Source organism: Equus asinus, chromosome 2 (genome assembly GCF_041296235.1).
Source record: "Equus asinus isolate D_3611 breed Donkey chromosome 2, EquAss-T2T_v2, whole genome shotgun sequence".
In the NCBI taxonomy this organism is placed as follows: Eukaryota; Metazoa; Chordata; class Mammalia; order Perissodactyla; family Equidae; genus Equus; species Equus asinus.
The window spans coordinates 18,655,932-18,672,500 of NC_091791.1; the positions used below are offsets into that span (position 1 = coordinate 18,655,932).

Here is a 16,569-nt window from a genome sequence, read left to right on the forward strand (position 1 = left end):
TCAATACACAAAACTTTCCACTGGTGGTGTCAATCTTAGGAGTGATGGTTGGGTTGGGGTTGGGGGCTGTGGGTCATCAGAGAAGATGACCACTCCCACTGGATTTCAAAACTAGGTTGTGCCTGTTTCCACTCACTTGTGGCCTCAACCCAATGACAGGACTCCAGTTTGGGGTGCCACCAGGAGAAGAGCCATGATCAGCTTCACTGGATAGAAGCCCTCAGAGCCTTCAGCAAGTCCCAAAGTACCTTAAGGACACCTTTGTTCAGAGAAGAACCTAGAGCCTTTGGGGACCATGGGTTCAGAATGCTAAGTATCAATAACCTGTTTCCTACATAATCCATCTGAATGGCTACTGACTTTCCTGCTTTCCCACAGGGCATCTCAGCAAGCATCCTTCCCACATCCTGCATTGACCGCCCTCACCAGCCCTGTCTTCTAAAACACACACATACATGCACAGAATAAATAATAAGCATGCCCATGTAAGAAACAAAAAGGAAATTAAAAAATGGAACTCCTTACTGTGGTACTAACCATCCTAGCGGATGGGGGATTTGTCCTACGGTGCCGGGCGATAGCGGGTAATACGGAGATATATCTGGAGGGTGCGGAGGCCGTGGGATTCCTGAGAGAAGAAGCAGCATTTTAGGTACAACGGAGGAAGAGAAGGAAAGAGAAACTGCTGGGAGATGGGAATAGGGAAAGGGTGAAAGGGGACAGCTCTTCTGTAATCCTAGCACGAGGTTCTTTTCACAATTATGATCATAAGAGTCATAGGTAAGTTTCATCTCCTTACCCCTCTGCCCCAGTTTGAGAAAGTAGTTTATCTCATTCTAGATGGATCAGTACACTGGGTAAACGCAGACAGACTCCGAAAATGCCATCTTGGGTATTTCTGCTTCATGTGGTTGGTGTGATTTTTTGAATTTTAAAAAATGTTTAAAGGTCTTCGCCCATAGTAGGTGCTCAAGTAACATTAATTCCCTTTGCCCTCATGATGTGTCTCTTCACTCCTTTTAATTCTAATGACTTACCTGCCTGAGAGTTACTCCTCTGGTTCCTCCCACACTTTTTGAGTTATGGCTTTCAGAAAGGTTACCCTTGCCTTCTTTCAAAAAAGTGCACTCCTCTAGAATGTCTCCACCTCAACTTAGAAGAGGAGCCGGAGGAGAGACTCACCCAATGCCACAGCATCTTAGCCAAGGTACAATCTGAACCGAACAGACAAGGAGATGCTGGAGGCCTCGTGTTCTCACTTCTAGAACCTAACTCTCTAGGGGAGAGTGGCCTGTGGACTGGGTACTGCTCTATGGCGGGGGCTGAGAACCTTCACAAGCACACACGAGTGGATTCTGAAGGCCCACGCCACCGCACACTTCTTCATTCCATCAGAGCACATCCCGCAATCCATTCTTAGAAAGCGAGAGCGCCGGGAGCCACTGTGACTGAGAGGAACTGACCTCCGCGGCTGAAGTGGGAAGCAGAACAACAATACCACAGCATTAAGACAGCACTGGAGGGACCGAGCTGCGTGTTCGTGGAGGAAAACTATTCCATTTTTCTAAATTCATTCAGGAAGCTTTTAATCTGTAAATTAAGCCTCCCTGGGTGACATTTTCATGCAGACGTCGCTTTCTCTCTATTACAGAAACCAAACAGATTAGCTGGGCTTGGACCCTACACCGAGCCATTCGCACACTTGAAAGAATGTTCGCAGAGGAAAAGTAAACAGTCCGCAGACGTTAATCATATGTTTTACGATAACCATTTAAAAGCTATTCCCTGTACTACCATTATTTAAATGAGACGTTGATGCTGCCATTCACTCCCGAGCCTGGGGCCGGCTGGCGGCCTCCTCCAGCCATCCAAGCACCAGGCTCGATCCCCCACAAGCACAAAGGGGGCTCAGAGGCTGGTGAAAACCAGCTAATGTGTGGCTTCATTCAGGGGCAGCAAAGGCAGCATGAACAGGCAGACGACCTCAGCCCAGCACCAAACAAGTCCCTCTGACAAAGTGACAGGGAATAGCCATTTTAAATCCATCCTTCTAATTAACTCGCTGGGAAGAGAAACCCCAGCTAGTGCACCACCCAGCCTGGCCTTAGCTGTTCTCCCAAAACCGCCCCATTACGAGCTGTGGCTGTCTGCTTGTTTTAAATCTTGTTGTAGGGAGGGCTACAAGTAACCCGCTTTCTCTCTCTCCCTTTTGAGGAAAAACCAGGTAATGGCACGTGGGATGGAAAGGAGGGGACAGGTGTCAAGGCTGAAGGATAATGTGGCGACTTCTGCCTGAGACCCTATCGGTCCTTCTAGGATGCAATGAGAAAACATTCTTGGCCTTCGGTTTTCACATCTGTAAAATGGGCTTACTAATACCCAGGATATTGTAGGGGAGGAAGAACCCAAATAAATCAGTGATGAGAATGCAGAACCCAGTGATGTGGTCTCTTGAGGCTGCATCAATAAGTCATTGTCCAGTGACCAGAGTCCCTTAGCCGCCAAGGGAACCAGGGCTTCGGGGAGCCGTGCAGTGGGAAGCCAAGCTGTGAGGGCTTTTATACACCCAAGGAGCTGAGAAGGTGCCTATGAGATGCCTCCAGAACTATTACTGCCTCCATGTCTGTACGAAGTTCTTTGGTGTTAGAAGCTACTCCTGAAAATTTACACCGAGTGATTCATAGCCAGATTCCCAACACAGCCCCTCGAAGGGTGGTGGAGCCCTAGAAAGATCTTTAGCACTATGAATGGACTTCTCCAAAGGGGAAAGGAAACCACTCCCTCACCAGGCACTGGCCTCCCCACAGAGCTTCCTTTTCAACACCCAGGAGAGGAACAAGAGCTCCTCCACCACTGCCCCAGCCAGTCCCAAACTCCCCCCACCATCCCCAGCAGGGCCTCCCGGTGGCCCGAGGACCGCACACTCTCTTGGCACCCAAGCACACGGCTTACCTGTCTTGGGGTCTACATCAGCAGGTAAGTGTGGAGGCGGGTTTCCTGGGGTGAAGTGTTCATTGCTGTACGTGATAAGAGGCGTGAGAGGGTGGACATGGTGTGGGTGCTGCACAACCGGCACTTTGTTCGACTGTAGGGAACAAAAGAACAGAGAAACACATCATCAAGCCAGTTCCCAGCAGCCCAAGACTTCCAAGCTCGGGACTCAGGGGCTCCCCTGACCACGCGCTCCCTCCTTGATTTTGTAAGATGCTGTCAATTCTGCTCGTAGCTCTGGCCCCAGTCCATGTCTTAAAAATAACACATAGCTGTAAGACAGCTCTGGGGAAGGCAGGCTTCAGTTTTAACCTCCCCACTGAGCCTGGCTTTTTAAATACCTTCTCCACCACCAACCCCATCATGGAGCCCAAGAGTTTGCACTTTTCCCATCGGCAGGTAAATCGGATGTGGGGACTTTAATCTCCCAGGCCTACTGTGTTCCTGCATGTAGGGGGGATCTCCTACCCCAGGACCCCACCGGAGGGACCTTCAGGAGGCAGGCAGGCTTCACGGGGGATCGGCTAGGAAAACCTTCAGTTACAAGAAACCTGGCAGGGCCCAAATCCCATCCCCTCAACCTCCTTATCCACCACCCCCTGGCTCCCAGCCCTCCAGCCCCTTAGAACCAGCGGGCATGCTACAATCCTTTACAGACAGTGTGGATGAAAAGCTCCACTCCTGGCCTGGTTGAGAGTGTGAACTTTACCAGAAAGCTCAGAAACTGCCAGGCAAGTACCTGCATATTTTATGCAGATTACAGCAGCGCTGATTCATTAGGAATTTCATTAGGAAGTCATCGGGGAATGCTAATAAATTAACTGGATGATGATGAATTGGGCTAATAAAAGGTAGGCATGTTAGAAATGGGCAGTTCTCAAAAACAAAGTACAGGCATTTTCATCTTTGGAAAGGGTGGATAGGTGGAGAGAAGCAGGGCAAAAAAGAAAATCAATTTTAAGATTCTTCTAGTAGCCATGACCAGACCTTCTCCAATTATTCTCCTCTCCTTCCCCCAAGCCCACTCTCAGCCTCAGCCCACCCCAGCCCCCCTCCACGGGGCTGTGCTATGACTTAGCCCAGCAAGATCACAAAGAAAAAATTAAGCTGAAACAAGTGAACTACTGGGCCATTTACTGCGAGTAATCCAATTGCAAAAAACCCTATTCCCAATAGAGGATTTTCACTAAAATCCTACAACAGGGACATTTAACCAGATTAGGTACCAGCGCAGATAAAGAGGCTAGTATTAGATGATGAATGGATTAGAGTCAAGTTTCATTTCAGAACGTGTCTTCATTTCCTTTTATTACTTTTAGGGAGGCACAACTTGCATTAATGTCAAGGAAAAGGAATTGCATTCAAAGAAAAGAAGTGAGGTTCCAGTGCTGCCCACTAGCGCCTCTCGAGTTCAGGGACCACCAGCAGTTAGTTCTCTTTCCGTTTTTCTTCTTGTCCTTTTTTTTTTTTTTTAAATGGGTAAGGAAAGGATATAACGTGGAAAGAGTATTTCTTACCACAGTTAATTGCGGGGAACGCATCTTTAAAAGGTGGTTCTAACTTTTTCATGAGTATGCTTGGGAAGAAAAATACAGCCTTCCTAGATGCTCCAAAAAAAACCTAGAGAAAAAGAAGTCAACACTTCCAACAGGCTGATTTAACGATTCCTATAAACAACTGGACACTTTCGCAGAAAAGAGGCTAGCTAGTCGCTCTGAGTCTTATGTTGTGAGTTATTTTGCAATCAAAGAACTGAAATCAAAAGCACCAAAGCAGAGGGATTTTTGGGCCCCAGCAACAATTCCTCAGCAGCCATGAAGGTCTGGACGAGGCCAAGGCCAGCAGAGGGAAGGGCTGTGGCCCCAGGGCCAGTACTGGCATCTCCCGGATATATATTGAAGATTCTTTTAGAGGAACATTTCTATTTGGGACAACTTGAAAGATAACCAACCAATAAGCTCCCACTGTGTGCTGGGGTAGAGAGGGAAAAGAGAAAGGGACAGGGAGGGAGAGAGAGGGACAGGCACCATCAGATGGAGTGGAGACCACTAGGAGGAGAGGAAAATGACTGTGCTGCCTTCCAGAAGTTTCCGATTTGGTTGGAAAGATACACACTTGCTGAAATGAAAGAAAGCAGACCAGTCAAAGACAGTTTAAACTAAGTATGGAAAAATTGTGGGAGGAGCGGAAGAACCACAGACAGCCCAGAGAAGGAAACACTGTCCCTTGGACGTTGAAGGACTTCTGGAGAATGGGACCACCACAAGCAACGGAAGGAAGCAAGTGACAAGTCCATGATGAGAGCAGAAGGACTAGGAGAGGGCAGTGAAACCTGCGATTCTCACCCCTGGCTGAGGCAAGCGTCTCTCAGGACGCTTACCACAAATTCAGTCCCCCAGGCCTAGGAAATCTCTCAGTAGGGACCTGATTCAGTAGGTCTGGGTTCAGGACCCAGGCATCTTGGGCCTGCCTAGGGAGTGCCATGGGCGGCTCTTCTGTGCAGCCATGACCCCTACACCAGAGAACCACACAGGCCGAGACAAGCACAAAGGTTAGGAGTCTTAAGTCCTGATCATGAATCAAGTGCTGGCTCTTAAGAGAATCCACAGAAACGGCTTAGCACAGAACCTAGCATGTGGTAAGCACAGGAATAGTGGTTTATTATTGTTGTTATTTTTATTGTTAGGGAGAAGCTGCCGATGGCACGGCTCTGTCTGCAGTTCAGAAGCACAAATTCCACGTCTGTCTTCCAAGCAGCACTAACAGGAAATTTGGGGGAAATTCTTTCTCTACTTGTCCAGCAAATCATGAAGACAGAATCTGGGCAACAGCGCAGTCCACTAGGTGTAGGACTTAAAGATTAATTCTCCCTCTTCCTCTTAGTTGCATGTACGAAGGGGAAGTTGAACACCTGTTCTGGATGCCAGCACCCTCGTATTATTATGTGCACCTGAGCCTAGCCAACTGGTTTTGTCCTGTTCAGTCAAAACTCTAAAGCATGGAGCAGTGTGGGTTTAAAGCTGCCACTGCCTGGCTTTGGGGGAGGGTGGGAGCCCTATAGGGATACAGTTCTCTTTTCTCATGGTGACTGCATGCCAGGAAGGTCCCTAGGAAACGATACAATCACATGTCTCTCCAGGTTGACTGGTTCCCAAGCAAGCAGGGAGAACACAGTTACACCTGCAGAGGCCAAGGTCTAAGTGGCGCTTCCATCCGACCTGCCTGTACCTGGATTGCTTTTGTGATGGGAGGATGTTCTTCTTGAAAACGCCTCCATCTCTCCAGCCTCAGAAGCCCACAGTCCTTTCTTTCTAAATCCCATCACGTCCATTGCTGGGTCGCACTGCAGTTTTAAGTTTCTTAAGGACAAAGACTGTGTATGTCTTCTAGAACTTGGTGTCCCCCAAGTAACGCCCAGCCTGTGGGAGTGGTGAGTACCATCTTATAAACTGTGTAAGAACCATCAAACTGTGAGTGCCAGCATTAGAAAAAGAGAAGGATGGAGACAATCTCGCTGATTCATTTCAGTAAATGGCTGTGCTCTTTAAATGCAGTCTACTCAGAATCACAGAACAGACCTGGGTGGGCCTTCCGAAACCATTCAGTCTGATACTTTATTATAACAATGCCTTAAACACAGTTTTAGAGCCCATTGGCATGCACTCGGGGCCCAAGAGTGAAGGCTGAATTCAAGGAAGACCCGGGTTTAAATTCTACTTCACCAGTCTAGCCGTGCAACCTCTCTCGGACTCTCCTTTCTGTCTCTGCAAACTCCAGATAAGAACTGTGTCTACCTCATGGGGTTGTTGTGAAAAGTAAAAGAGATCAAGTCGGTAAAGTACTCAGCACAGGGCCTGGCACATAGCTGCACACGCCACGCAAAGCTTTGAAAGATACTGTGCAATGAATACTAATGATGAGCACACACGGAACACGCTGCAGACGGGGCTCCTCACTGCAAAGGGGTAAAAGCATAGGGATGTTTTGTGGCCACCTCTCCTCTCAGACACACGCTTTTCTTAAAAATGTGATATTCAGTTAATAAATATATTTTATTATCTCTTTTGAGAAACACCATCACTTTATACTACACTACGAAATCAGACTGCCACAAAAGAGTTGAAAGTTAACTAAGAATAGATGGTGATGATCACGGCCCTTCCAGAACCAGGGTGAGGGCCCTGACGCAGGAGCCGACAGAAACGAAACAGAAAACACCCCCAAGAGGAAATGTCTCTTAGACGTCTCTTTTCTCTACGAACAGCTCCCACGTCTTTAAAGAGTTTTCTAAGGATTGTGTTAAAACTGTACACCAGCCTAAGAAAATTCAGATGGAAAAATGACCTTTCTTGGGGGAGGGACACAGACAACCTTCCAGAAATGCACCCAGGAGATCTAAATTAAAGCAACCATCTACGCTGGAGGGTGCTGGTGGGATAAACAGCTTGACACATGTCTCCCTGCCCTTTAGCCTTTTTACAGAGTCCATTGTTCAAGGTCAACAACTACAACATAAAACCAGGTGCCTTTTAGGGAACTGCTTTATCTAAGTATTAAATATGTCTTCAAAACTACCCTCCAGTGACAGCTACCTAAGGTTCAAGGTTGGTGGGGGGCGGGGGGATGGTCATGGAAACTCCATGCAGAGCCTAAGTTACTGGTATTTAACCTTTTAAGAATATGACGAAAACTAGGAATCTCTGAGCCACAAAAACAGTCAACATTGACAAAATAGTCCACATAAGTTCAGGGAGCTATGGTGCAGTTGCCCGTACACATCAGCACCATCAGCACCTGGAACTCCCTGATGGAACCACCTAGAACCCCTGGCCTAGATGATCTGAGGGGAGGACAGGAGAGACGAGCACTGGCCAACTGCTACTCCAGAAGCTCCATACCAACAGCACACAGCTCACTGCGGCCATCACTTAACGGAGCCTTGCTCTGTCCCCAGCTCTGTGTTGAGAGGGACATCCTTTATTAAGGCCCCACAATAAACCTATGAAGTTGCTGGCATTTCTTACTAGTTCCACAAGGCAGGTGAGGACATCTGTCCAGGGTCACAGGCCTTGGGAAGGTGGTGTTTCCAGGGCTCACATGCTCACCTTCTTGACTCCACCACCCGCTACTGTGTCTGCATAGACTGGCCCCGAGATGGGGCTCAATGCATGCTGATGTGGGGAGCTGCACTCAAGGAGCTCAGCCTGGGCCAACCTTCCCAACTGGGTACTGATGCTTCTGGACTCACAGAGGGATCTGTTCCCAAACCCCTATCTACCAGTCTCTGGAATCTAGACCAGGTTCAGCAAACAATGTCTCCCACCTTCTCCACCCCAAATTAGGCGCAGCTCAGGGCTCCCTGCCTCAGCCAGGGCACTACTGCCATAGGGCACTCAGTATTTCTAGCAGGGTTTTTACAGCACGTAGCTAATTATGAGAGGTGGGGGGATAAGGACATTTAACAGGATGTTTCTCAAATACAGACACAAGCAATATCAGGGCCCAGCAGGATTCTGGTCAGAAAAACACATTCTATGTGGTCAGTTCCAGCTGACAAGAAACCAAAGAAAAAGTCAGCTAAAACACCAAACCCATTAAATGAAGCAAACAATATCTATTTAATAGGAACCCAAATCCTCATCCGACTTTAAAGCATTAGGGCTTTGTGCTTTCTACCTGGAGAAATACGGCTGTTACCCAAAGCAAAGCCTTCCCCAGTTCTGTTCATTAAGCTCTATGGGTTTTGAGCATTGAACAGTTAAATTATTTAAAAAAAAAAAAAGGGGGGGGTCCTTTAATGGCCCTCAAAGTGCACAAAGCCTTTCTATCCAAAGTATTCACTGAACCACGATGGGGGCAGCCGGGAGGGAGGTGCCCTTGTGGCTGACCTTTGACCTCTCGAGAACCCTTAAGCATAGTATTCTGCAACTTGGCCATGCCACCCTCATCGCCGAGTGCCCACACACCCGTCCAGTGCTGCTCATGATTTGGAACCTGGCAAGTGAAAGATTGATTCAGGCACTTCTAGATTCCCCTGCCACCCCTTCTCTAACCCCAACCCCTCAACCTTCCATAACTGTGGGGAACCCAAAGGGAATGAAAGCTTGCCATTCACCTCACAACCTATTAATCAACAGACGTTGAAAACAAATAGAGCTATTGCTAACCCTGGCCTCTCGTCCGGCCCTCCTCTTCAATACTCCCCTATTGCTCTCCCTTTCTGCAGAAGAAAAATGGGGCCAGAAAGTGCCTTTACCAGCCCAGCACAGTAAAACAAAAGCAGCACAGAGGAGCATTTGTCAGCCTGCTCCCCTCCCCGGGGGTGGATACGGGTCTTCAGTGGTCTTACGTTACCAGCCCTCCCAGGGTCTGAAACTGACATCAGGAAGGGACACTGTTTACTCCAGTTTTACACTAAAAATGGGTTTATAGCTCATCTTCATGCATTTTTTCAGATGCCCCTTACTACGGTTGCACCGAGGCCAATGGCGACCAGCAAAATGTTAATAGATGTTGCACGTGACTGGAACCGTGGAGCCCTGGTGGAGAGGAGGGGTTAGGGACGAAAAAGGTGGGCCTGCTTCTTACTCGTCAACAACCCTTTGGTGACAACTAGTCCTATTATTTCAGGCTATGAACTAGAGGGTAGTGGAATGGTCAGCGAAGATAACCCTCCTGCCTCAACAACTCGTTACCCCAACTATGAGCAACCACTCAGGTGCCAAATGACCTCAAGGAGACACACAGAGCAACCTGAATCCAGGCCTGCATGCAAGGCTCACGCCAGCTTATCTGGTGACCATCCTGCAAACCTCCCACACACATAGAGGGAAAGGGTGGCAGGGCGACTTCCACGCCCCCACTAGAGGGGGCTTCTTCAGACATTGCACACTGCCCCCTCCTCTCACAGCTCCAGAAGCCCAGCCAGCTAGGATCCACCTAGTGCAGCGCCTGGGGTCCATTCACGGTTACATGTTGCCCCTCTCTGTCTAAGGCCTTGCCCCCAGCTAATGACACATTGTTTCCCTGGACAAGACTTCTATTGATAGCTACAGCATGGCCTGTTGAAAATAATAAATAAAAGAGAGAAGGCTTCTCAAGGTTCGAGCCTTGCTTGGAGAAATGAGGTGGCTGAGAGAGAGGAGGTCTGCCTGTGAGATGCAGTCAGCAACACTCACTCTGCAACTTCAGCCCCCAGCCTACATGACCGGCCAGGCTGCTGAGGAATGGTGTACCCAGGAGGCTGCGAAGTTACAGCTTCTACAACCCACGGGAGCCTGACACTCAGGGTGCTCCTTATTTGTTTTATAAATCATGAATGGCTGACTCCCTCCCAGCCCCCGAATGAAATCCACGTAGACATCAAATCCATGCGGACAGCAAGAAGAGGAAGAGAGAAGATTCTTTCTGCTGTCTATGAAATTCTGCCGACTCATAGTTTCTCATGGACTCACACAGGCATGAAAATTCTTCGTGCAGGGAAATGACTGAACAGGCAGGCAGGGAGAGAATAAATGTGCAGTCAATTTCCATCCAAATTCTCTCACACATACATGCATATACAGAGAACTAACTCAAACCATCCTAAGCCCTTGGCCTTTCTTTTTCCCCCTGTTCTATAATATAACCACCCAACTGGTAACACACCAAACAGATTGCCAAGTGTTAAGGGTCCAGGGGGCCAAATTCACTCTTCTTAATGACCTTTTCTTAATCTCCAAAAAAGAGGAGGGGAGGGTGGGAGTAGGAAGGAGGTGTTGGGGTGGAGGAGTGGGCACACGAAGGGGATCATTTAAACCTGGAAAATAAAGATGTGCTCCAGCTGCCTGGCTTTGTGAGAGCCGCCGCCAAGGCCCGACCCAGCAAAGCTGTGCTTTCACAGGCTCTTGAACAATTACTTCCAGTTAAGTTCATTACACATAATTTATTTCCACTCATTCTCATTTATTTTCCAATAAAAAGAAAGCATCCCATTGTGCTTTCCCCATCTAACCTTTAAAGCACTTGCAAGCTTAATTCTTGGCCGGCCCAGTCTAGGCTAGCCCCTGACCAGTGAGTTCCCAGCTTCTTCTTCCTGCCTGCCTCCCTCCGGGAGCATGCCACAGCATCTTGGGGGACAGCGAGGGGGTGCGGCAGCGCAGTGGGGTCCCCTGACTGTCCTAATTCTCCACCAGGTCTCAGAGATGAAGAATCAGCCACTTGACCCCTGAGCGATTTCCAGGAATTTGTGACTTCCACCCTCCCGCAAGATATTTCTCTACTACTTGGGTATTAAATGATTCGCGTTAGCATAATCAATCTCCTTAAGTGTCCGAGTTAGCAGAGAATGTTTGAGAATTGGGTAAGAGGGTACAGCTGTTTCTAGAAAAGGAGATTTTCAAAACAGAGCCAAGCATAAAACTAACCTAACTCCAAATGAAGAAATCCAAAAGCTCAAATTCAAAACAACTTTTAAAAATATAATGATTTCCAGACCATCTCCCCAAAACACAAGAACCCCAAATCTAAGGATTACTAAATATAATGGAAAGGAAATCACCAATTTTGACTTAGAATAAATTTTAAGTACATAATGGCTATTACATCCTGGGGATTTCAAGAAAGAAGGAATGAACAAAATCTGATATACCTTCCTAATTTATTTATAATGAACAACTGTATAAAAATGTCTTTTGCTTTCCTTATACATCCTGTGCCTAACTTTCGAATCTAGACAGTGTTTGAAATTCATGCCTGTTACATGAGTCTGATAAGAGCTTAAGGAACAGCTGTTTCCTTTCAAGGACAGGTACATTTCTCCCTTCTAGAAAAGAGCAGGTCAGCTGAGAGGAGGGATGAGTGTTTTCATGTGGCCCAACAGATACAAATGGCCCAACCCTGCATTCCGTAGGAATTCAGCGAAGACAGACTGAAAGGAAGATGAATTCAAAGGCAAACTGCATTGTTCTGCTCTCCGTTGCCTTGTTAGTGTCCCAAACATGGCCATCCTTTAACGGACATCTACAGCCTCAATAAATGAGGCACGTGAAAAGGACACAGAGCTGTAATGGGCGAGGAGGACACACACGATTTCTGCTCCCTCTGATCGCAAGCTGAAAAGTTGGAAGTTTAAGGTAACAAGGGAAGGACCGAGACTCAGGCAAACTTCAATTGTAAAAAGACCTTCCAATGTGTGCAGAAGTATGTAATCTGGAGGGCATGTTAGGATTTCATCACATCCCAAAATATTGCAGAAGGAAAGAATTCCGTTACACAGCTCAGCCAGGCCCCCCCCATCAACCCCAAACCACCAATGGGAGGTTTCCCTAAGAATATAAGGTTGCAGGCTCTGTTCTTCCAGAAAATGCCAATGCAGCATCCTGTTGTGACAATACAAAGATCATAATATCTGTATCATTGGAGTCAGCAATTGACCCTTTCAAAGCAGCTCCCTTCTCATAAGACATCAAGAATGGAGGTTTACATGTCACCAAAGCAGCAGGACCGCTATTAAGGAACCCAAGTAATTTGAGCAAACAAAGGCCTGGAACTTTTCTGGAATCTCGAAAAGGGAGACTGTGCTGGGTGGGAATTTGCGGCAATGCAACTACTACACCTGCAAGGCCAGCTCGCACTCCACTCCCCACTGTTCTTGACAGTTCACACCATCGGAGACTGAACTAGGAAGGTGCACACAACCAAGACATACACCTGTCACTCCTTCACGCTCGACTAGAGAACTATTTACAGCTTTGTGTTTTAATAAGACAGGATTTAATTCACGCTTTTGAAAACATAAGACTCTCACAGTCTGGAATATATGTCATTCTTTCTTCCCCCCAAAATCAGATCTAAGAGTGGACTGACCACTGCAAATTTTTCTGTTTGGCCCTTCAACCAAAAATAAAAATAAAAGTAATAATTAAGATGATTAAGGAATCGCCTGCAAATCAAGAGAACGCCCTTACAGCTGCGGCAAAGGATTCGACCCAACAGTTGAACAGAGTGTAAGGTATCCAGAGCCCAAAACTGGCATTACAGGCGGGCCGTCTCCACAATCATTAACAGCACAAGGGGCTGTCATCAGTCTCTTGCTCAGGTTTCCAAAACACATTTTATATTAAGTTTAGAAAATACAAAAACACCACAAACAAGACGGTAGCCCTAAAAGGCCAGCCTCTAAACTCGGAGATTGAAAATAAATACCACTGAAGACAGAGCAACAGAAAGTTAGCACGAAGCATGAAACCAAAATACAGTTTACACCAGCCCTGCTACTGTCAAAAGCCTATCGCTCAAAAACGTTTCAAGCTTCGAACGTATGCTCCTCTAAGAAGCCGTGTCATCCTTCCTCCTCCTTCCTCCAGTGAAGCCCACCCTGGTGAGTGAAGGAAAACAACGTGTTAGATGAAATCCCAAACCCCACCACCCCTTTCCAGATTCCAGCTCCCTGACACTTGGGGAGCCGGGTCTGCTATATATCTGTAAGGATTGCGATGAAAGTCAAGCTTTCTCTCCTCCCCATCTTTTTTTTAACCCTTTCCCCACTTCCCCCAAAAAGTGCTGTGAGAAGTACAGAGTGAATGAGCACAGCTGAACTTGACCATTTATTCTTGCTTTGTTTTTTCCTTCCCATCGTCTGAATTATTAAAAAAAAAAAAGCATAGAGGTTTAATGGTCAAGGCCATAAGCAACGACAGGAACACTCACACACACACACACTCCACTACTCACCCAGCAATTCAAATTGAGGTGCCAACCGCCCAACTGCTGGAAGAGAGAGAACCCGGAGGCCACCGCGCCTCCCTTCCCACTCAAATCTTCCATTCCCACTAACATCGCGTCCCTCGGGTACATAACAGCTTTGGTTTTCTTTCTCTCCACCTCAAAAAAACTTTCTCTGTACCTTCAAGATGGGACTGGGCCAGCTTTTTTTTTCTCCTCTCTTCCTGCTTTTCTCACTTTTCTTCTTCCTCCCAGCTTCCCCTCCCTTTATTCCTTCCACTTAAAGAGCTGAAAAAAAGCATCTTAAAAAGATGGAGATGGCTCCAAATTTGTGCCCTGGTAGACTCAAAATGCTTGGAGTTCTCACTCACATGGCCTATGATGATTTTGCTAATTCTTCCCCTTCCACACACATCGCTCAAAAACCAAAACAACAGAAAAAACAAAAACAAAAAAATGCAAACAAAACAAAAAGAAACCTGGTCATCTAGTTCACCCGGTTGCAGAATAAATTTTAAAAAATATATTTCTTTAATTAAAAAAAAATCCTAGTTTCTAATCTTGACCACTACAAAATCCGTGGAGGAAGGGGGAAGGCCCATTTCCCCAACCAGCTCAGGTGCGTGGGCACCTAAGCAGAGTCCCCCTCCCTCACCGTTACCTTGGGCACTGGGGACCGAGCCACCGCTAAGAGTAGCTAAGAAATTACGGTCAGCCATGAGGGAATGATCAACCGAGTGAGGTAGGCAGGCACTTTATCTGCAAGATTGTCAAATCCCTCAAAACAAATTTCTTAGAGAGAGGGCTGCCATGGGAGAGGGGGAGGGAGGAGGAAAGTATATTTTCTTGTCACAGTGACACGGGAGTGACACTTGGTAGGGCCTTGCCTGCCACACGTACACACCCTCCTTCCCTTCCAGAGGAAGAGACTGTGCCTGCGAGATTTCCAGCTGACCTCTCTGGAAGCAGAAGAATGTAAGCTTCCTGTGTTCACTGGCATGCCAGCTCTCGGAACGCTAGCTAACGCGCTAACGCGCTATCTGACGGTTGAGTTTCATGAGCTTTCCAGCGTCCCCCCCCCCCCACCCGGAATGAGAGAGAGGGAAGGAGAGAGGGTGGGAGGGAGGGAGAAGAAGAGCGAAACAGAAAAGAGAAGGAGATGGGAGGAAAGCTATCCCTGAACCCCACGAACCGACTTACTTTTCCCGGGGCTCTCATAGGATCCAGGGTCGGGTTCATTTGTGTGGGTTTAACTTAATTGGAGTTGAGAGATTCAGGCATCACAGGCCTGAAATCGTCCTCTTTTACATGAAGGAGGGGAGTGGTGGAGGGTGGCTGCTCCAGGAGGGGCTCAAGACAGAAGAAAGTTGCAGAGGACAAAACTTCGCCAGAACGCCTTTCCGGTCCTTCGGAAACCACCCCAAGTGTTAAATCATTTCACCCTCTTCAAAAGCAAACACACAACTCTGATTTGCATGCAGGTAAGAAAATAGCCCTGGCTGCCACATGGGAGCCTGGACCTGTCTTGCTTGAAGCAAGACCAGTGGCAAAGATCTGGTTTCTTCTGGCGGCAGGACACTGAACATAGAGATGTTTCTAATTTACTGACTCAACTGCCCAGTTGTTTATCTCCAAACCCGCAGGACTGTTTTCATGATGCTGGTCTTTAAGCAATCTGTTAATACACCACACAAGTTAATAACCCTCGCCGCCCGCCTCCCCCCCCAAAAAAAACAAAAACAAGGGCTGGAAGGGCTTAAAGATAACAAAAAAGTGAGAATTCTTGATTTTCTTTTTCTTTCTTAAAATACTGCTCCGTGGCCCCTCTTTCTGGACTTATCCGGCCTTGCTGTGTAAGTGTCAGGCAGCAATCTTTAAGGCCCTTAATACCAAAACAAAACCCCGCCATTTCCCTTTACATGGCGGTAACAAAAGCAATGAGCCTCCAGTTTGACAAGTAAAAAGCCCCAGCCACACAGCCCCCTAATTGCCTTCCCTCCCTCTATTCACGGGGACCACCACACTCGGCAGCTGCCTTTGTCACACACGCAATTTCTTAAGTAAACTGCAAGTTCCCTCCCGGCTGATGGACAGCTCCCAATCACTCAGCAACAATAACTTAGAGAGTGCAGCAAAGAGAAGGGGCAACTTTGACTCGGAATTTATTTTCTGGCTTTCTCAAAAGACAAGGAAAATGGAAACAGCAAGATGAGCCAACACATTCCAGACAGACCTCCTCCTCCTCCTCCAAAAGAACAGGGAAATCTCATGGATTTCTTCAAACTAACTCCTCCTAAGAAACTGCTTCCGGATACCTCTGTCCCATCGCTCCTTCGGAGTCAGCCCGGCCCCCAGGGCACCCTAATTTGTCAGAAGTACACCTACGCTTAGCACATTTTCCTAAAAAATCAGAAGGTGATCGAAGGCTGCAAAGTTCTGTGGTTTTCTTTTTAAAAAGAAAAAAAACTTCCCCAAACCAAAAAAAACAAAAACAAAACGAAGAGCTTCCTTTCCTTTTAGCATAAAATTACGAGCATGTGCAGAAGAAATAAAGGAAAAAGGCCAGGAGACCTGCCGGTTGACATACCACGGTCCACATCATGAGCAAAGTTCTGTTTTGTTGTTTTAAAGAAAGAAGTTTGAGACGGGAGGAAGGAGAAATGGGTCTTGGATGAATGCATATGGAAAGTAGAAAAATGTGGACCCTTTATGAAAAAATTGGGGGATAGACAGGGAGTACAGGAGCCAGGAGGGTGGAGCGTTTGTGACTTTAACTTGGTGGGTGAAAAGAAACAAAACCCCCTCCCCAAGGATTCACTTTTAAGTTAAACAATAATAAAAAAGCAGGTTTCCACTGTCACAGGCTGAAAGTAC

The 16,569-nt window shown here is 47.2% G+C and overlaps 1 protein-coding gene across 50 annotated transcripts in view; it reads right to left on the reverse strand.

Annotated features, from left to right (window-relative positions):
- TCF7L2 (transcription factor 7 like 2) overlaps positions 1 to 16,569 on the reverse strand; it is a 194,183-nt gene that overhangs the window by 22,225 nt on the left and 155,389 nt on the right. For 39 of the 50 annotated variants that reach the window (XM_044750694.2, XM_044750634.2, XM_044750629.2 and 36 more), the window contains 2 exons: positions 2,953 to 3,085; positions 526 to 628 (listed from right to left, as the gene is read on the reverse strand). In XM_044750694.2, the coding sequence (XP_044606629.1) occupies positions 526 to 628; positions 2,953 to 3,085 (236 nt within the window). The remainder of the gene's footprint in view (positions 1 to 525; positions 629 to 2,952; positions 3,086 to 16,569) is intronic. The other 11 variants (XM_044750697.2, XM_044750676.2, XM_070483038.1 and 8 more) reach the window with 1 other exon arrangement.